This window comes from Scyliorhinus torazame, chromosome 18 (genome assembly GCF_047496885.1).
Source record: "Scyliorhinus torazame isolate Kashiwa2021f chromosome 18, sScyTor2.1, whole genome shotgun sequence".
Classification (NCBI taxonomy): Eukaryota; Metazoa; Chordata; class Chondrichthyes; order Carcharhiniformes; family Scyliorhinidae; genus Scyliorhinus; species Scyliorhinus torazame.
In genome coordinates this window covers 63,868,662-63,888,475 of record NC_092724.1, presented here as the reverse complement: position 1 = coordinate 63,888,475, position 19,814 = coordinate 63,868,662, and the positions used below count along the sequence as shown (strand labels likewise).

The 19,814-nt window shown below is 44.5% G+C and overlaps 1 protein-coding gene across 1 annotated transcript in view; it reads right to left on the bottom strand.

Annotated features, from left to right (window-relative positions):
* Positions 1-19,814, bottom strand: part of LOC140395258 (scavenger receptor cysteine-rich domain-containing protein DMBT1-like) — a 34,705-nt gene that overhangs the window by 9,382 nt on the left and 5,509 nt on the right. Inside the window, exons 4-10 of the mRNA XM_072482824.1 lie at positions 13,781-14,092; positions 9,494-9,805; positions 7,605-7,910; positions 7,465-7,521; positions 7,061-7,378; positions 6,599-6,715; positions 4,881-4,988 (exon numbers count right to left, since the gene is read on the bottom strand). Of these exons, the coding sequence (XP_072338925.1) occupies positions 4,881-4,988; positions 6,599-6,715; positions 7,061-7,378; positions 7,465-7,521; positions 7,605-7,910; positions 9,494-9,805; positions 13,781-14,092 (1,530 nt within the window). The remainder of the gene's footprint in view (positions 1-4,880; positions 4,989-6,598; positions 6,716-7,060; positions 7,379-7,464; positions 7,522-7,604; positions 7,911-9,493; positions 9,806-13,780; positions 14,093-19,814) is intronic.

The following is a 19,814-nucleotide window of genomic DNA, read 5'->3' as shown; positions in this document are numbered from 1 at the left end:
TGGAGCATCCGCGATGCTGAGGAGGTCGTGGATAGCATGTTTAGCGAACTGGTCACACCGCAGATTAGGATTGCTGAGGGACAAAGGGAAAGGGTGACCAAAAGGCAGAGAAAAAGCAGGAAGGCAGTGCAGGTGTCCCCTGCGGTCATCTCCCTCCAAAACAGGTGAACCGTTTTGGATACTGTTGGGGGAGATGGCTCACCAGGGGAAGGCAGCAGTAGCCAGGTTCATGGCACCGTGGCTGGCTCTGCTGTACAGAAGGGCAGGAAAAAGAGTGGAAGGGCTATAGTCATAGGGGATTCAATTTTAAGGGGAGTAAATAGGTGGTTCTGTGGTCGAAAATGTGACTCCCGAATGGTATGTTGCCTCCCAGGTGCGTGGGTCAGGAATGTCTCAGACAGGCTGCAGAACATTCTGAAGAGGGAGGGTGAACAGCCAGTTGTCGTGGTGCATATAGGCACCAATGATCTTGGTGAAAAACGGGATGAGGTCCTACAAGCAGAATTTAGGGAGTTAGGAGCCAAGTTAAAAAGTCGGACCTCAGAGTAGTAATCTCAGGGTTTCTACCAGTGCCACGTGGGATTCAGAGTAGAAATGAAAGACAAGGCAGGATGAATGCATGGCTTGACAGATGATGCAGGAGGGACGGGTTCAGATTTTTGGGACATTGGGACCGGTTCTGGGGGAGGTGGGACTACTACAAATTGGACGGTCTACACCTGGGCCGGACTGGAACCAATGTCCTTGGGGGTGCTTTCGCTAATGCTGTTGGGGAGGGTTTAAACTAATGTGGCAGGGGGATGGGAACCAAATGAGGAGGTTGGTGGACAGTAAGGAGGTAGTAACTAAAGCCTGTAAGGAACTAGATCATGAGGTCAGCGTGACTAAGGGGAAGAGTAGGCAGGGAGCAGATGATCAACGCAAAGGGACTGGTGGTCTGAGGTGCATTTGTTTTAATGCAAGAAGTGTAGTAGGTAAGGCAGATGAACTTAGGGTTTGGATTAGTATCTGGGAGTATGATGTTATTGCTATTACTGAGACTTGGTTGAGGGAAGGGCATGATTGGCAACTAAATATCCCAGGATAGCGATGCTTCAGGCGGGATAGAGAGGGAGGTAAAAGGGGTGGAGGAGTTGCATTACTGGTCAGAGAGGACATCACAGCTGTGCTGAAGGATGGCACTATGGAGGACTCGAGCAGTGAGGCGATATGGGCAGAGCTCAGAAATAGGAAATGTGCAGCAACAATGTTGGGGCTGACTTACAGACCTCCCAACAGCGAGCATGAGATAGAGGCACAAATATGTAACAGATTATGGAAAGATGTAGGAGCAATAGGATGGTGGTGATAGGAGATTTTAATTTTCTCAACATTGACTGGAATACACATAGTGTTCGAGGTCTAGATGGAGCAGAATTTGTAAGGAGCATCCAGGAGGGTTTTCTAGAGCAGTATGTAAATAGTCCAACTCAGGAATGGGCCATACTGGACCTGGTGTTGGGGAATGAGCCCAGCCAGGTGGTTGAAGTTTCAGTAGGGGAATACTTTGGGAATAGTGATCACAATTCTGTAAGTTTTAGAATACTCATGGACAAAGACAACAGTGGTCCAAAAGGAAGAGTGCTAAATTGGGGGAAGGCCAACTATACCAAAATTCGGCAGGAGCTGGGGAATGTGGATTGGGAGCAGCTGTTTGAAGGTAAATCCACATTTGATATGTGGGAGGCTTTTAAAGAGAGGTTGATTAGAGTGCAGGACAGACATGTCCCTGTCAAAATGAGGGATAGAAATGGCAAGATTAGGGAACCATGGATGACAGGTGAAATTGTGAGACTAGCTAAGAGGAAAAAGAAAGCATACATAAGGTCTAGGCGACTGAAGATAGACAAAGCTTTGGAAGAATATCGGGAATGTAGGACCAATTTGAAACGAGGAATCAAGAGGGCTAAAAGGGGTCATGAAATATTTTTAGCAAACAGGGTTAAGGAAAATCCCAAAGCCTTTTATTCATAGAAAAGGAGTAAGAGGGTAACTAGGGAAAAGGTTGGCCCACTCAAGGACAAAGGAGGAAAGTTATGCGTGGAGTCAGAAAAAATGGGTGAGATTCTTAATGAGCACTTTGCATCGATATTCACCGAGGACTGTACCGGAGGACTGTAGAATTGCTAATGTTGTCCCCTTGTTTAAGAAGGGTAGCAGGGATAATCCAGGTAATATTAGACCGGTGAGCCTGACGTCAGTGGTAGGGAAGCTGCTGGAGAAGATACTGAGGGATAGGATCTATTCCCATTTGGAAGAAAATGGGTTTATCAGTGATAGGCAACATGGTTTTGTGCAGTGAAGGTCATGTCTTACCAACTTAATAGAATTCTTTGAGGAAGTGACAAAGTTGATTGATGAGGGAAGGGCTGTAGATGTCATATACATGGACTTCAGTAAGGCGTTTGATAAGGTTCACCATGGTAAGCTGATGGAGAAAATGAAGTCTCATGGGGTCCAGGGTGTACTAGCTAGATGGATAAAGAACTGCTGGGCAACAGGAGTCAGAGAGTAGTAGTGGAAGGGTGTTTCTCAAAATGGAGAACTGTGACCAGTGGTGTTCCACAGGGATCCGTGCTGGGACCACTGTTGTTTGTGATATACATAAATGATCTGGAGGATGGTATAGCTGGTCTGATTAGCAAGTTTGCAGATGACACTAAGATTGGTGGAGTAGCAGATAGTGAAGGGGGCTGCCAGAGAATACAGCAGAATATAGATAGATTGGAGAGTTGGGCGGAAAAATGGCAGATGGAGTTCAATCCGGGCAAATGCGAGGTGATGCATTTTGGAAGATCCAATTCAGGAGTGAACTATACAGTAAATGAAAAAGCACTGGGGAAAATTGATGTACAGAGAAATCTGGGTGTTCAGGTCCATTGTACCCTGAAGGTGGCTGCGCAGGTCGATAGAGTGGTCAAGAAGGCATACGGCATGCTTTCCTTCATCGGAAGGGGGATTGAGTGCAAAGGTTGGCAGGTCATGTTACAGTTGTATAAGACTTTGGTTCGGCCACATTTGGAATACTGCGTGCAGTTCTGGTCGCCACATTACCAAAATGATGTGGATGCTTTGGAGAGGGTGCAGAGGAGGTTCACCAGGATGTTGTCTGGTATGGAGGGTGCTAGCTATGAAGAGAGGTTGAGTAGATTAGAATTATTTTCATTAGAAAGATGGAGGTTGAGGGGGGACCTTATTGCGGTCTACAAAATCACGAGAGGTATAGACAGGGTGGATATCAAGTAGCTTTTTCCCAGAGTGGGGGACTCAATTACTAGGGGTCACGAGTTCAAGGTGAGAGGGGAAAAGTTTCAGGGAGATATACGTGGAAAGTTCTTTACGCAGAGGGTGGTGGGTGCCTGGAATGCATTGCCAGCGAAGGTGGTAGAGGCGGGCACGATAGCGGCATTTAAGATGTACCTAGACAGATACATGAATAGGCAGGGAGCAGAGGGATACCAATTCTTAGAAAATAGGTGACAGTTTTAGATAGAGGATCTGGATCGGCGCAGACTTGGAAGGCCGAAGGGCCTGTTCCTGTGCTGTAATTTTTGTTCGTTCTTTGTTCTTTGTTATTGGCTTTACTCTGCATTACAAAATAGCTGTCCAGTCAACTGAGCTGTTTACTGATTCTATCATTGCTGTAGATCTAAAATTGTCAAACATGATTTGCAGATTAAAATTAAATAACAGATTATCGACTATTCGAATATCCAGTTGGGGAAGACCAATCACAGGTCATGAGTTTTGGAAGGTCTTCCAGACGCGCCAATCAAATCGGCATAAGAAATACAATTTGGGATAATGTAGCCATCGCCTCAGGATAGTTTCATTGGATGAAACAAAATGTTATTGACAGAAATCCACAGGTCACCAAACAAAAAGTAATAGAATGGAAGTTAGAAAATGATAGAATTGAAGATAATTTCAACTGATTTATTACTTCGGTTGAGGCTTGAATGAATATTGGAATTATTTGGAATGCGCAATACATTGGTTGCTTTCCTTTGCTTCAATTTTTCCTGATTTTTTTTTCCATTCTGTTGTTTTATTCTCTTATTTATTTGCCATAATGATTATTTCCTGAGCTCAGCTAAACATTTCCACCCTTCTAATTATTGATATACATCATTCTTTGCCAATGTTGTTATGTTTTCCAAGTTGTATACTCAGTCCCAGAAATTGTCTTCTTCACTCCAATCTATTTCCATGGTGCCTAGTCTTCTTAATTCCTATTTTAAAATCTATTATTATATTAAGCTCACAATGTTCCAGATAATGTTGTGTTTTTGTTCTTGTCCATTCCCCATTACTCAATCCAGCAGGGAATCTCCACCGATTAGGATTCTGTCATCCTGGTTCGAAAGGATTCCTGAACACAGTAAATCTTCATTCCATTCCGCTTTTTTCCTTCCTCATTAGCCAATTAATTTCCCGGTTTGTGAAATTCTCACCTGATTCTTTTTCAATGCATTACTCTAAATTATTGATGTATTTATTGCTCAATATGTCCTCAACTATTGTATAGCCTGTAGGCTCCACCATCAGTGTAATTACATTATTTTACAGTCAATCAATCGATGTGTTTATTATTTACAGGCTCAGATATCTGAAGGAGTCGGTGTGCAGCCGGTGGGAAATGAAAATGGAAACAACCAAACGGTACAAAGAACATTATTTTGGCAACAAAGAGCTGTGGGAATGTTGCCAAACCCATCGTTCCTCTCACTACAAACAGACAGACAAATTCAGTGCAACATGAATCATCACCATGAGGGGGATCTGATCCTGTCCATTCAGTTCACAATGATCAATAACGCCATCAAACGTAAAATATATACCTGAGCCATGTGTCTGGGCGGAATATTTGCCAGGTGGAATATTCTCAATCTCTTCATAAATTGCTTGGTACAAACCAGCAGCTGAACCGCGACCGCCCCTGACAGCAGCTGTTGAAACGAGGACGGAGAGATTAACATTTTGTTGCGTTAACAGTGAGGCAGTGTGTATTTGAGCTGCAGCGTGAAGGAGCACATCCTGTACCTGCCCAAATACAGTGTCAATGTCAGCCTGTGAATCATTGAAGTGAGAGATGTTTTTGAGCAGCTCTGCTTTCTGTCTCTGAATGATGCTTTTTATGCATCTGGCATCTTTTATCTCTCTCCCGTACAATAAGATGGATATTATTTTGCAGCTCGATTTACGATGGAGAATTTTACCTAAGGGAAAGTCTGCAAATTATGAAGTAACTCAATTGAGTTTTTCAAAGTTTTTCCGGGATTGAATAAAATATTCCTGATAGTGGCACGTAGACATAGCTTCCCGGTAATCTGAGAAAAACAAACAGTTAAGAAAGAAAACATCACCCAAAGTGGGGCTGAGAGAGTCTCACTATCCACCAACTGACACAGGCGGCCTTCGGAGGATCTGTGTATGTGTGTGTGTGTGCGTGTATGTTTGTGTGCGTGTGTGCATATACACATGCTCATCTCCATTTGACAGGATACTATTGAATTAATGTTGAAAAATATGGAATGATGTGATATCAGGAGAAATGAATTCCAATTGATTTTCTGGTTACACGGACAGACGGGGAATTGAGTTAAGGAGGAGTGGGCTCAGGGACTGATCTCTCTGGACAGCAGCAGTTTGGAAGCTCCGGGGCGAGAGGGTCTTTATTGAATCTGGTCAGACTGAGAAGTGACGTATTGAATACATAAACCATGCTTGTTGGGATATGAATGGAAAAGTTGTGTTCAAAAATAGATTAATTCATTAGGACCGAAAGAGTGAACGAGGGTAACGATATCCAGTGGATAAAGGAAGAGGAAATGATCAATAAATCAGTGAATCCAGAGGCCAAATAGTTCAATTACATTTTCTGACCCATTGTGATAACCAATAACTTCTCCAGGCGCCTCGTGTGCCAGGTGAACAGGGAATGTGATTGTCGACATTTTAAATAACTCTCTGGTGCCACCATCAATTCACATGAGACAGACAATAGGCGTGAACTGTGGCTTTAATCAACTAGAACAGTGCCTGCCTGTGACTGCGCTGCAATGAGAGCCGCCTACAGGGCAGCTGCTCTGATATCTCCCCTCAAGGGGCCAGAGCCCACAAGTGCACCAACATGATACAATCAGTGTAGTACAATACAATGGTCCATAGGTGGAGCCCACATGGGCAACAGCGTGGTACAATGTAGTACAGTGGTGAATGGTTACCATAATAAATTCACCACACTCTCCATTTCAAATGCCACCTTTCACTGATTCAAGAAGAACCTCGAACAAAAACAAAATAGAGAAACACGGGGTAACATTTATTTCCAACAAGGCAAAGTGACCCTGCCTGGAAAAGTGCAACAAACGTGCAGCCTCATCACCATCTAGAACTAGGTGCGAGAGCCAGTTCGGAAAAAAAGTCAGAATGGACCTGAAACATTGACTCGGTTTCTCTCTCCAATGATGCTGCGAGACCTGTTGAGTCTTTCCAGCTGTTACTGTTTCTCTGTCAGAGACTCAATGTTAGTTCAGCGGTAAGATTTGAGACTCACCTTTTCTTTTTAATTTGAATCGCATTACCGCCATTAGAGCGATCAGCTCGCAGATTAATAGAAATCCGGCCGTTATGCAGAAGGCAACAGGAATGGGAATGGTTTCAATTTCCGGCCCTGAATGATGGAAAGACAGAAAAATGGAACATAGAGGCAGGAAATATTTTTATTTAAATGTTTCCATCAATCGGAAACGAGTCACTCAGAAATTCACAAATCCGGGGTAATATCAATAATGTCAGTTACACCAGCAAGAACACTGAGACTAAGAGGGATATTAATCAAGATATTCATTCAGAGTTGCTGCAGGTGTGAACGGAGAAACATCGGCGGCAAATCGAGCCGTGTGGAATATATTGTACAAACATTCATGCACTTCACAAATTGGCATTTTACTTTGCCGGAATCACCGAGTCAGCTTCACTGATCAGGATCATTCCGACCCTCCTGCGCGACCCTTACCGGAACAAATCACAGCGGCATCTTCCTTGTGATCACAGTCAGGTCGCGCTGATGATGAGGAAGGACAATCAGAGAGAAAGGATTCGTTCCCGGTGCACTTCACCTCATCCAGCCAGATAACCCCTTCACCCTGGCCAAAAGCGGCCCCTCCGGAGGCGGATAGCGCGGAGCCGCACCACCGCTGTCTGCAGACAACATTGGCATCGACCAGATCCCAGGAGTCATCGCATACCGTCCCCCAGCGGTTATTGGATAATATCTCCACTCTCCCGGAACAGCTGGTGTCACCGCCAACCAGGCGCAAACTTTGTCCCGAGTCTGTCAAAGAGGATCAATTATTGTTATTGACATAGTTTAAGGCAGGAACAAATCCATTTGATGGGATGTTTAAGATGAGGAAGCACCTGATTGAGGAACGCAGTCCATTGAACTGTGAGGCTGCTCCTTTGTCACCCTGACTTCTGTTAAGAAGAGAAACATGTTTATTTAATCAGACCCTAATTTTCCAAATTACACCCCCGCAATAAGTGATTCCCTCAGTTACCTGAACAAACTACACCTGCATCTTCCCAGTGTCCACAGTTGTGTTGACCCCACGGGTTTGACTGACACTGCCAAAGTGTCTGCTCATTTAAATTACACTCAATCTCATCGAGCCATATCTGTCCGGAGCCCGGTCCGAAACGCTCAGTGCGATTGAGGCGGCCGCACTGTAGCTGTTTACAGATCACTGTTGCATCATGGTCATCCAGCGTGGCCGAGCACACTGTTCCCCAGGTCCCATTGTAGAAGACTTCCACTCTCCCCTCACAGCGATGCTTTCCATTCACCAGCCGCATCTCTTTGTGTTCTGTCAATGGAATAACAAATATCCAGATGTTTCCATTGATAAACCGCTGTCTGACCACATTGCGGGGGAATGGGGCAGAGGGGGTGTGGGGAAGGGGGGTGGAATTATTGTTGCACTGGTTGTGCCATCTGATTAATAGTCGTCTTTCAGAAAAATCAAGGAGCAACAACAGTCCAACAATGTGCAGGTTAGGTGGGGTTACGGGAGCACAGGGATTGGGCGGGGTAGTGGGTGCTCTTTTGTAGGATCGATGGGCCGAATGGCATCCTTCTGCACTGCAGCGGTTCTATGGATTCAATGGAACACCGACAACTAAATTATAATAAAGCATAATCATTAAATTTCAAAAGACGGGTCATATTTCTCAAGCCTTATTGATTATTCGAACAAGTCACAGGAAGTGAAGACAGGAATAATGTAATGGAGGTACTTTGTTTCTATTTCCAAAAGTCCTTCGAGAAGGTATCACGAAGTTGAAACCTCCCTGAGGACAAGGGATGTGTTGAAAATGATTAGAAGACTGGTTGTAGAACAGTCCGTGCACAAAGTCATTTCCCAGAATAGCAGAAGCTGAGGAGTTAGTTCCCGAGGCATTGCTGGCGGGACAATTCTATTTCACAATTACATTGACCATTTCACTGGGGAACGCGAAATATTTTTAAAAATTTGCCGCTGTGAGTAAACTGAGGAGAATACATACAAGACAGACTCCTTAAATATACAAGCAGGTGTTAATCCACATCAGAATGGGCTTGCCTTTCGCAATTTTATTTTAATATAGGTAGATTTGAGGTGGCGGCGTTTGATCGGCTGTCGAAAGAGGCCACTTCATTCTTGGATAATAAGAGATTAAATATTGTGTCCGAGCAAAAAGACCTCGGGGTACAGAGGTACAAATTTCTTATAAAGTGGACAGTTCACAAATTAGGGATCAGAATTATGAAAATCATGAATAAATCCAATAGGAAATTCAGGAGAATGTTGAATCTGGAAAACAAATCGGGGAACAGTAGCGATGCATTTAATGTGAAGCTAAATAAGTTGATGAGGGAGAAATGAAAGTAGGATAGGGTTGAATGAAGTAAGGGCAGCACGGTAGCATTGTGGATAGCACAATTGCTTCACAGCTCCAGGGTCCCAGGTTCGATTCCGGCTTGGGTCACTGTCTGTGCGGAGTCTGCACATCCTCCCCGTGTGTGCGTGGGTTTCCTCCGGGTGCTCCGGTTTCCTCCCACAGTCCAAAGATGTGCAGGTTAGGTGGATTGGCCATGATAAATTGCCCTTAGTGTCCAAAATTGCCCTGAGTGTTGGGTGGGGTTACTGGGTTATGGGGATAGGGTGGAGGTGTTGACCTTGGGTAGGGTGCTCTTTCCAAGAGCCGGTGCAGACTCGATGGGCCGAATGGCCTCCTTCTGCACTGTAAATTCTATGAATGCAGAGTGACGCCCATGTGCAGCAGAAGGACCAAACAGCGCATTGTATCAATATAAATTGTTGCACATTCTATATAATGCAGTGTAATATCTTCCATGTGACACCTCGTGACGCCTGAGGGAAAACGAACCCATTGAAATGATCTTTACCTGAACACATGATGTTGACATTCTTCCGAGCGCAGTCGTGGTTATTCCAAGATGCTGAAGGACAATCCCAGAGAAAGGATTCATTACCGAAACAGTTTAGTTCTTGCAACCAAACTGGGCCTGAGGCTGGTCCACAAGAAGCAGGAAGTGCTCGGTCCAATGCATGTCCACAATCCAGCTGTCTGCAAACCACAGCAGCGTCCAGCAGCTCCCAGGAATCAGCACAGATACTACCCCAGATCCCATTGTGATAAACCTCCACTCGGCCAGCGCATCTGGTCCCACCGTCTGATAGCCTTATCTGCTCATGTCCTGTTAGAGAATAATGTAGGAGGATTATACTTTCAATACGGATTCCCTTCGTCTCACAATCCAATCATTGTACATCACATAATCGAAAAATATTTCAGGCATTCCCACTACATTTGGCTGTGGCAATTTATTGTCTCCAGTATTTATCTAGCGCCGCTAAATTAATGAACCATCTCAGTGTGCCTTACAGCAGTGATGTCTAACCACAGAAGGATATATTAACTCAGGTAATCAAAAGCCTGGTCAGACTGGAAGGTTTTGTGTGACGTGTCAAATGAAGAAAGAGACGTTTAGAGGCTGACAGGTTCAGGAGGAAATTCGAGATATTGTCGCCTTGGCAACTGGAGGCACCAGTACAAGATGCCCGAATTGGCAGAGCACGGAGCACATTGGGAATTGTCGAGCCGGGGGAAATTGCCGAGATAGAGCGGTGAGGGCATAAAAGGATTTGAAAACAAGGAGATAATTTTATCACTGAGGGGTTACTTAACTGAAACTAATGTAGGTCAGTGAGCTCACCGGCAATGGGTGAGTTGCTCTTGGTAGCAGGTAAGCCATGGGCAGCAGGGTCTCCTACTGAACTCAATGGTTAAAAAGGCAAAAATGAGGTAAACCAGCTCGGAATTGGAATCATCAATACTACACGTAACGGAGCGAATGATCGGGAGTTCAGCAGCAGATTGGATAAATGTGAGGTCAGGCAATGTTATGGAGGTGGAAACAGCGAGTCTTAAGGATGGGATGGATATGTGGAAGGAAATTCCCCTGGGAGTGAAATATAACATCAATGTTACAAGATGTCTGCTTCAAGCTTGGAGAGACATTCAGCAGGGAGAGGAATGGAGTCAGAGACGAGGGAATGAACGTGATGGGGAGAATGGCCAAAGGGTTTGGTCCCCACAATTATAGGTTGTAGCAATTTTCTGCTCAGACATTATTGAATGTCGGATTGAAATTCTGACAGTTTGTAGAGATTAGAGAGGACAAGAGAGGTAGAGTTGAGGGAATATTCGATTCCGTGAGCGCACAGGTAGGAAGTGAGGCGGTGCTTTCGGATGATGTCACTGGAAGGCATCATGTAAATAGGAGGAGGTGAGGGATGGATCCTTGAGATACCAGAATGAACAGTGAGCCAGCGGAATGGGAAAGCATTTAATTCGCTGAAGCCATAATTCCCTTGCTATGATTGGATAGATGAGAATGAAACTAGATGAGCTCAGTCCCAACCAGCCAGACTGTGATGGACAGCAGCCGGGCCAGCATTCAATGCTGATCTTTGTCAAAGACTACAATATTTCTGGAAGGGAGTGTTTACCTTTGTCACAGTCACCCGGATTCCCCATTTCCCACTTCAATAAGAGCTGCTTTCATGTTGTGGTCAGGTTGGAAATATGATGCAAGCGATTCTAACATACATCTCCCACAAAGATGAGCATTACTTGGGAAACGCCAGCACTATTCAAGCACTTTGGAGAGGAGATGCAACTTGATGATGGGTTAGTAACTTGTGAGGAGGGAGGGCGTCAATTTGTATTTGAGGAGAGGGGGGCAATCAAGCAGATCTGAAGGAGAGAAGGCAGAGACTGGAAAGATCATCGTTGATATTATCAGCTAACTGAGAAGGCAAGAAGCGAAGTCGGATGCCGATAGTTCAGAGAAAATAGGGTCCAGAGCAAACAAGATCGATCCCATCGACCACATAGAGGTCCACGAGTGCCGGAGTAAGACTCGGCAGAAACTGGAAAGGAAACTGAGAGGATTTGCTTACGAGGAGAGACTGAGTCGAGTGAGACTATACACATTGGAATTTAGAAGAGTGAGGGGAGATCTTATAAAAACATAGAAAATTATGCAGGGAATAGATAACATAGAAGCAGGGAGGTTGTTTCCACTGGTGGGTGAGACTAGAACTAACGGTGATAGCCTCAAAATAAGGGGGAGCAGATTTAGGATTGAGTTGAGGAGGAACTTCTCCACCCGAAGGGGTGTGAATCTGTGGAATTAGCTGCCCAGTGAAGCAGTTGAGGCTATCTCGTTGAACGTTTTAAGGGAAAGATACGTTTTTGAACAGTAAAGGAATTAAGGATTATGGGAGCAGATGGGAAAGTGGAGCTGAGTCCATAAAACGATCAGCCGTGATTCTGAATGGCGTAGCAGGTTTGAGGGGCTAGATAGCCTACTCCTGCTCCGAGTTCTTATGAAATACGAATTTCGGGTAATCTCCACAGAGTAGATGAAGCCAAGTGAGTTATAGTTAGGGAGGGAGGAAGCATGGGAGGCTGAACTTGATATTAAAAACGGTGTCAAGAGTTTATGTTACGTTTTGTTGGGCGTGAGGTCGTATGAAGCTGGAGAGAGCAGTTTCCTGGGATGTTTTGTGGTGGAGACCTCCTCTGATCCCATGTAACTTCGCCTTTTGTACCAATCTACCATAAGGTACCTTGTCAAAGGCTTTTCTGAAGTACTGCCTTTCCCTCATCTGTCATCTTTGTCACTTCCTCGAAAAACTCGATGAAATTAGTGAGGCACGACCTCCCCTTCACAAAACCATGCTGTCCATCACTAAGAAGTGCATTTGTTTCCAAATGTGAGTAAATCCTATCTCTAAGAATCTTTTGCAATACTTTCCCTGCCACTGACATAAGGCTCACCAGTCTATAATTTCCTGGATTATCTCTGCTGCCGTTCTGAAACAATGGAACAACATTGGCTACTCTCCAGTCCTCCAGAACTTCACCTGTAGGCAATGAGGATAAAAAGATTACTGTCAAGGCCCCAGCAATTTCCTCCCTGGATAGGATTTGAATGGTGGGCAGCTTCAGCAATGGACAAAAAATCCTGATGATGCTTTGGCAGCACAGTAGCACAGCTCCAGAGTGTCAGGGTTCGATTCCCGGCTTGTGTCACTGTCTGTGTGCAGTCTGCACATTCTCCCTGTGTCTGCATGGGTTTCCTCTGGGTGCTCCGGTTTCCTCCCACAAGTCCCGAAAGATGTGTTGTTAGCTAATTTGGACATTCTGAATTCTCCCTCTATGTACCCGAAAAGGGGCCGGAATGTGGCGACTCAGGGCTTTTCACAGTACCTTCAGTGCAGTGTTAATGTAAGCCTACAGGTGACAGTAAAAATATTATTATGTGACCTAGTCTCAGGTTTATATTACTAGAGATTTCACAAGCTGGCACTGCTCCTTTCGAGTTTCAATTCCTCTCCACCTTATGTCTTACTTCTGCTTCATAAAGCAGACTGTAGACTTACAGGTATTATCCCTGTTCATCTGTATTCCAAAATGCTGTATGTAAATATAGAGCAGTGGTCTGGGGTTATATTGACCAAAGGATTATAATGGATTAAACTAATGTTCATTGTTTCACTGATCCATTTCCTGTTGTAAGGACTAAATCTGCCTTTGCGGTAATTTGAGTAAATCTGGAAATGTAAGTGGCATACCTGAACAGGAACCATTCATACCACACTGTGCAAACAGGCTGGTGGGATGAGGAAATTACTGATGTTTAATTAGTCACCAAACTGCCAGTCACGTTAGTAATTGGTGTTTGTGTGAAAAGAAAGATGAAATAAACTATTCCGTGGCTGTTGGTCCAGCCGAAAGAAGGCAGTAAACCAGGATATCTCAGCAAGATGTTGGATGGAGCAGCAGGTGTCGATATACAATTGATCTCAAAATGGGAGATTCACAGGTTAAACAGAAAACCAGTCTATAATCTGCTGTGAACAAGAATATTTGGGGGCCCTGTGTCCAGTTTCCTTTTAGATTCTGCCCCTGTGAAGCTCCTTGTGATTTGTGTCTTCATTAAATGTGCGATAAAAAGTCGCTGTTGCCCCAATCTACCTTTCTCTGCACTCACTCCCGAGTTAAAAAAAACAGTCTGAGGAACCAGTGACCAAGATTTTACCGTTTCCCAGCAGATTAGCAATTTCTGTTATGTTTCTGTAAAAGTGAAATGTTTAATCACCTGAACACAAAACCCCCACGGCGGTGCTGTCAGTGAGAGTCGAGTTGAATGTGAATGAGCTGCAGTTGTGGAGATGCGATTCATTTCCTTTACACTGGACTTCATTCACCCACACTGGCCCTTCACCCTCTCCGTACTTTGAGGAGTTAGACGCTGCGATCGCGGAGCCGCAGTCCAGCTGTCTGCAGACGACGTCAGCATCATTCTGGTCCCACAGGCTGTCCTGCACTCTGCCCCAGCTGCCCTTGTGAATCTCCACTCGCCCATCACACCGACTTTCCCCATTCGTCAATCTTAGCGGCCAACTTCCATCTGCAAAAAGAAACGAATTGAAAACAATTGTGAATTTGAAGTAAAACAGGAAACTTTACAATTCAATAACTCCCGGACAATGATGATTAATTTCAATGATGAAAGATTCTGTGATAGTTGGCAAAAAGTCTCTGGGAGATTCTCTCCAGCATTTATTTTTCAATAAGTTACATTTTTGAAAGATATTTGCGGACCTGTGTTATAAATATTGGGCAGAGTAAAATCTGTAGGGAAATACATAAACCCGTATCCATCACTGACCCATATCCGTCATTTACGCAAATCACCCCTTCATAGAACATACAGTGCAGAAGGAGGCCATTCAGCCCATCGAGTCTGCACCGACCCACTTAAGCCTTCACTTCCACCCTATCCCCATAACCCAATAATCCCTCCAAACCTTTTTGGACACTAAGGGCAATTTAGTATAGTCAAACCACCTAACCTGCACGTCTTTGGACTGGGAGGAAACCGGAGCACCCGGAGGAAACGCACGCAGACACGCGGAGAACGTGCAGACTCCACACAGACAGTGACCCAGCGGGGAATCAAACCAGGGACCCTGGCACTGTGAAACCACAATGCTATCCACTGTGCTACCGTGCTGCCCTTCAAAATAGTTTTAAAATAATCAGGCTCAATGATGAAGTTGTCTGATAACACAAACAAGACAATGTATATTGTTTTACATTTCTTTACAAACTTGCAATTTAAAACTGTTGTGTATTTTGTACAAAGAACCTCAGAGATGAATCAGCGACCTTGAAGAAACGATATCCCAGATTGACCTGAATGGTTCATAGAATCTCTACAGGGCTCTACCTTAATGATCTTTATTGCTACACGTTTCATTAACACTGCAATGAAGTTACTGTGAAAAGCTACCTAGTCGCCACATTCCGGCGCCTGTTTGGGGACACAGAGGGAGAATTTGGAATGTCCACTTAATCTAACAGCACATCTTTAGGGACTTCGGGAGGAATCAGAGTGCCCAGAGGAAACCCATGCAGACACGGGGAGAACATGCAGAGTCCGCACAGACAGTGGCCCAAGCCAGGAATCGAACCTGGGACCCTGGAGCTGTGAAGCAACTGTGCTACTGTGCCATAACCCCACCTAACCTGCTCATCTTTCGAAACTAAGGGGTTATTTAGCAAGGTCAATCCACCTGACCTAACATGTTTGGACTGTGGGAAGAAACCGGAGCACCCGGAGGAAACCCAGGCAGACACGGAAAGAAAGGGAGAAACTGCAAATACAATGAGCGAAAGCCGAAATTGAACCCGAGTCTCTGCCGCCTGTCACTGAAAGAGGTAAATTACAGGAGAATTTGCCTTACAAGACAGAATCACAAAATCATAGAAAAATACGTTGCAAAAAAGGCCCTTCAGCCCACTGAATCTGCACTGCCCAAGAAAGGCACCTGGCCTGCCTACCTAATCCCATTTGCCAGCACTTGTTCCATAGCCTCGAATTGCCACATGCTCATCCGGGTACTTTTTAAAATGTGAGGGGACCTGCCTCTACCACCCTTCCAGGCAGTGTGTTCCAGACCATCACTACCCTCTGGATAAAAAGGTTTCCCTCAAATCCCCAAAACTTTGTGCCCCTCACCTTGAACTTGTGTCCCCTCCTAACCGACCCTTCAGCTAAGGGGAACAGGTGTTCCCTATTCACCCTGTCCATGCCCCTCAAACTTGTAGACATTTGAGTTAAAATTTATTCAAGAAAGGGGTTTAAAATGTTAAAAACAATTACTAATGCAAACATAGGAAATATACTCGGAGAATTTCATAACAAGGAGACGGTAATTTATTATTTCTATAGGTGTGACATTGCTGTTGGGTTGCAATGTATTTTCCTCCCCATTTTCCTTTGAGAATTTGGGTGTGGGTCGTCCTCACCAATTGCACCGAGTGACTTCCTTGAAGCATGTTCTCCTCCAATGCTGTTCGAGTAGGATTTCCAGAGTTTGGAACCATTGTAAATAACAGGCAGACATATCTACTGCCAACTGTACAACTACAGGATGGAGAGGATTCCAACGGATTGTCTTGTCCTGAGTCAAAATGAAATTGTTAAGTATTGTTTGCAGCTGCATCTATCGAGGCAAATGGGGATCATTGCAAAATCAGTAGCATCTGACCTGCTCTGTTGGCCAAGGCATTGATGCAACTTGTTAATGTTAAATTTCTGGTCAATAATGACACATGCTTTGATAGTGAACAGAACAAAGACCAATTCCTGTCAAGAGAAGGTGCTTAGATGTCTTAATTTTTATGATGGTGATTGTTTCATTCTTATTTAGCGTGAATCTAATTAACACAGTGGGCTTGTAATGCAGAACAGTGCCAGCAGCGCGGGTTCAATTCCCATACCCGCCTCCCCGAACAGGCGCCGGAATGTGGTGACTAGGGGCTTTTCACAGCGACTTCATTGAAGCCTACTTGTGACAATAAGCGATTATTACAATTTGCGATCTATCAGTTTTAAGTCAAGATGATGTTCAGATCTTGCTGCAAGTGGGGATGGATTGTCTTCTTATCTGAAGAATGGTGAATGGAGCTGAACATTATGCAATCACCAGCAAATATCACCACCATATTATGATGGAGGTAGGGCAGATTACGAAACAGCTGAAATACTTGAATTTAGAGCTGTATTTAAGAAGCATCTTGTAACAAAAAGGAAAATGGAAATCTGGAATCTCTACACTTGTTCCCCAAGATAACTGTTGTTTAACGAGGTGGAGCGAACAAAATTTGGTTAATAGATTTTGTTAGATAAAGTTTTCAAATGACATGGTTCAAAGACAGGCAAACTGAGTTAAGTCTCGATCAAGCCGATTCAGATTAATAGCTGAATCTTCAATAGCTGTTGGGTGCCATATTCTTGTCAATGTGGACATATTCCACATCATGTCAGATATAAGGAGTACACTGCAGGGATTCAAAATACAGAATTCCAATCTTCTCCTTGGCTGATTGCACAAAAAAGTGCTGGATTACAGCCATCCCAGAATACACTGGAATCCAGTACTTGTCCTTGGGCAGAAAGAGTCAAAGTCTGTGACATTGTCCAGGGATGTCAACTTCCCCGGTTATGATTAAACAATCCTAAATGTAAAAAAAACGTCTCTACAGATTCTGTATTTGCATTTTCTACTCTATCTCAATGCAATCATAATCTTTCATGTGTTTGGAAACTTTCATTACCTGAAAGTAAGCACGCAGGAAAAGCAGGCAGTAAAGAAGGCAAGTTATATGTTGGCCTTCATAGCGAGCGGATTTGAGTATAGGAACAGAGATATTTTATTGCGATTGTGTACAGCATTGAGGAGGCTGCTCCTGGGGTATTGTGTGCAGTTTTGGTGTCCTTATCTGAGGAAGGATGTTCTTGCTATGGAAGCAGGTCAGTGAAGGTTTACCAGGCGGATTCCTTGGACAGCAGGACTGTCATATGAGGAGAGACTCAGTTGAATAGGATTATATTCATTGGAGTTTAGAAGAGTGAGAGGGGATCTCATAGAAACATATAAAATTCTAACAGGATTAGACAGGGTCGATTCAGAAAGAATGTTCCCGAATGTGGGGGAATCCAGAATTAGAGGTTAGAATTTGAGGATAAGGTGAAAAACCTTTAGGACTGAGGTGACGAGAAGTTTCTTCACCCAGAGAGTGGGGAATCTATGGAATTCGCTACTACAGAAAGTACTTGAAGCCAAAATGTTTTGTAACTTCAAGAAGAAATTACATATAGCTTGTGGGGCTAACGGGACCCACGGATATGGGAGGGGGGGAAGGGTGATTGGAGTATTGAACTTGATGATCAGCCATGATCATAATAAATGGCTGAGCAGACTCGAAGGGTAGAATGGATTTCTCATTCTTCTATTTTCTATGTTGCTATGTGTCTGCCTGAAAGTTGAAGGTAAACGTCACTGCTGGCTCACAGTGCTAAAGACGCTGGTTCGATTCTGGCCTTGGGTGACTGTCTGTGTGGTGTTTGCACATTCTCCTCGTGACTGCAGGGGTTTCCTATGGATGCTCTGGTTTCCTCCTGTGCAGGTTAGGTGGATTGGCCATGCTAAATTGCCCCTTAGTCTCCAAAGATGTTCAGGCTAGGTGGGGTTGTGGGATAGGGCTGAGGTAGCGTGCTTGTTCAAAGTGTCGACTTGATGGGCCGAATGGTCTCCTTGTGCACTGTTGAAATTCTATGTTTCGGTGTATCAAAGGCTTTCAATTGGCCAATTATACCAATATTTGTTTAATCAACATAACCAATTGTTAATGAGTTGGTGGTGAATAAATGAATCTTCTGTCCATGAACCGTGGATTGGATTGGATTTGTTTATTGTCACGTGTACCGACGTACAGTAAAAAGTATTTTTCTGCGAGCAACTCAACAGATCATTAAGTACATGGGAAGAAAGGGGAATAAAGGAAAATACATAGTAGGGCAACACAAAGTATACAATGTAATGACATAAGCACCGGCATCAGATGAAGCATACAGGGTGCAGTTTTAATGAGGTCAGTCCATAAGAGGGTCATTTAGGAATCTGGTAACAATGGGGATGAAGCTGTTTTTGAGTCTGTTCGTGCATGTTCTCAAACTTCTGTATGTCCTGCCCGATGGAAGAAGTTGGAGGAGTGAGTAAGCTGGGTGGAAGGGGTCTTTGATTATGCTCCCCGCTTTCCCCAGGCAGCTGGAGGTGTAAATGGAGTCAATGGAAGGGAGGCAGATTCGTGTGATGGACTGGGTGGTGTTCACGACTCTCTGAAGTTTCTTGCGGTCCTGGGCCAAGCAGTTGCCATACCAGGCTGTGATGCAGCCAGATAGGATGCTTTCTATGGTGCATGTGTAAAAGTTGGTAAGAGTTAATGTGGACATGCCGAATTTCCTTAGTTTCCTGAGGAAGTATAGGCGCTGTTGTGCTTTCTTGGTGGTAGCGATGACGTGAGTGGACCAGGACAGAGTTTTGGAGATGTGCACCCCTAGGAATTTGAAACTGCTAAGCATCTCCACCTCGGCCCCGTTGATGCTGACAGGGGTGTGTACAGTACATTGCTTGCTGAAGTTAATTTTTAGTTTTGCTGGCATTGAGGGCAAGATTGTTGTCGCTGCACCACTCCACTAGGTTCTTTATCTCCCTCCTGTATTCTGACTCATCGTTATTCGAGATCCGGCCCACTATGGTCATATCGTCAGCAAACTTGTAGATGGAGTTGGAACCAAATTTTGCCACGCAGTCGTGAATGTACAGGGAGTAGAGTAGGGGGCTAAGTAAGCAGCCTTGCGGGACCCCGGTATTGAGGACTATTGTGGAGGAGCTGTTATTGTTCATTCTTACTGATTGTAGAATTCATAGCATTTACAGTGCAGAAGGAGGCCATTCGGCCCATCGAATCTGCAATGGCTCATGGAAAGAGCACCCTACCCAACCGCACACCTCCACCATATCCCATAACTCTGTTACCCCACCCAACACTAAGGGGAATTTTGGACACTAAGGGAAATTTAGCATGGCCAATCCACCTAACCTGCACATCATTGGACTGTAGGAGGAAACCAGAGCACCCGGAGGAAACCCATGCAGACACAGGGAGAATGTGCAGATTGCTTCATGATCAACCTCTCGAAGCAGTTCATTACGACTGAAGTCAGGGCCATCGGACGGTCGTCATTGAAGCACGTTGCCTGGTTCTTCTTTGGCACCGGT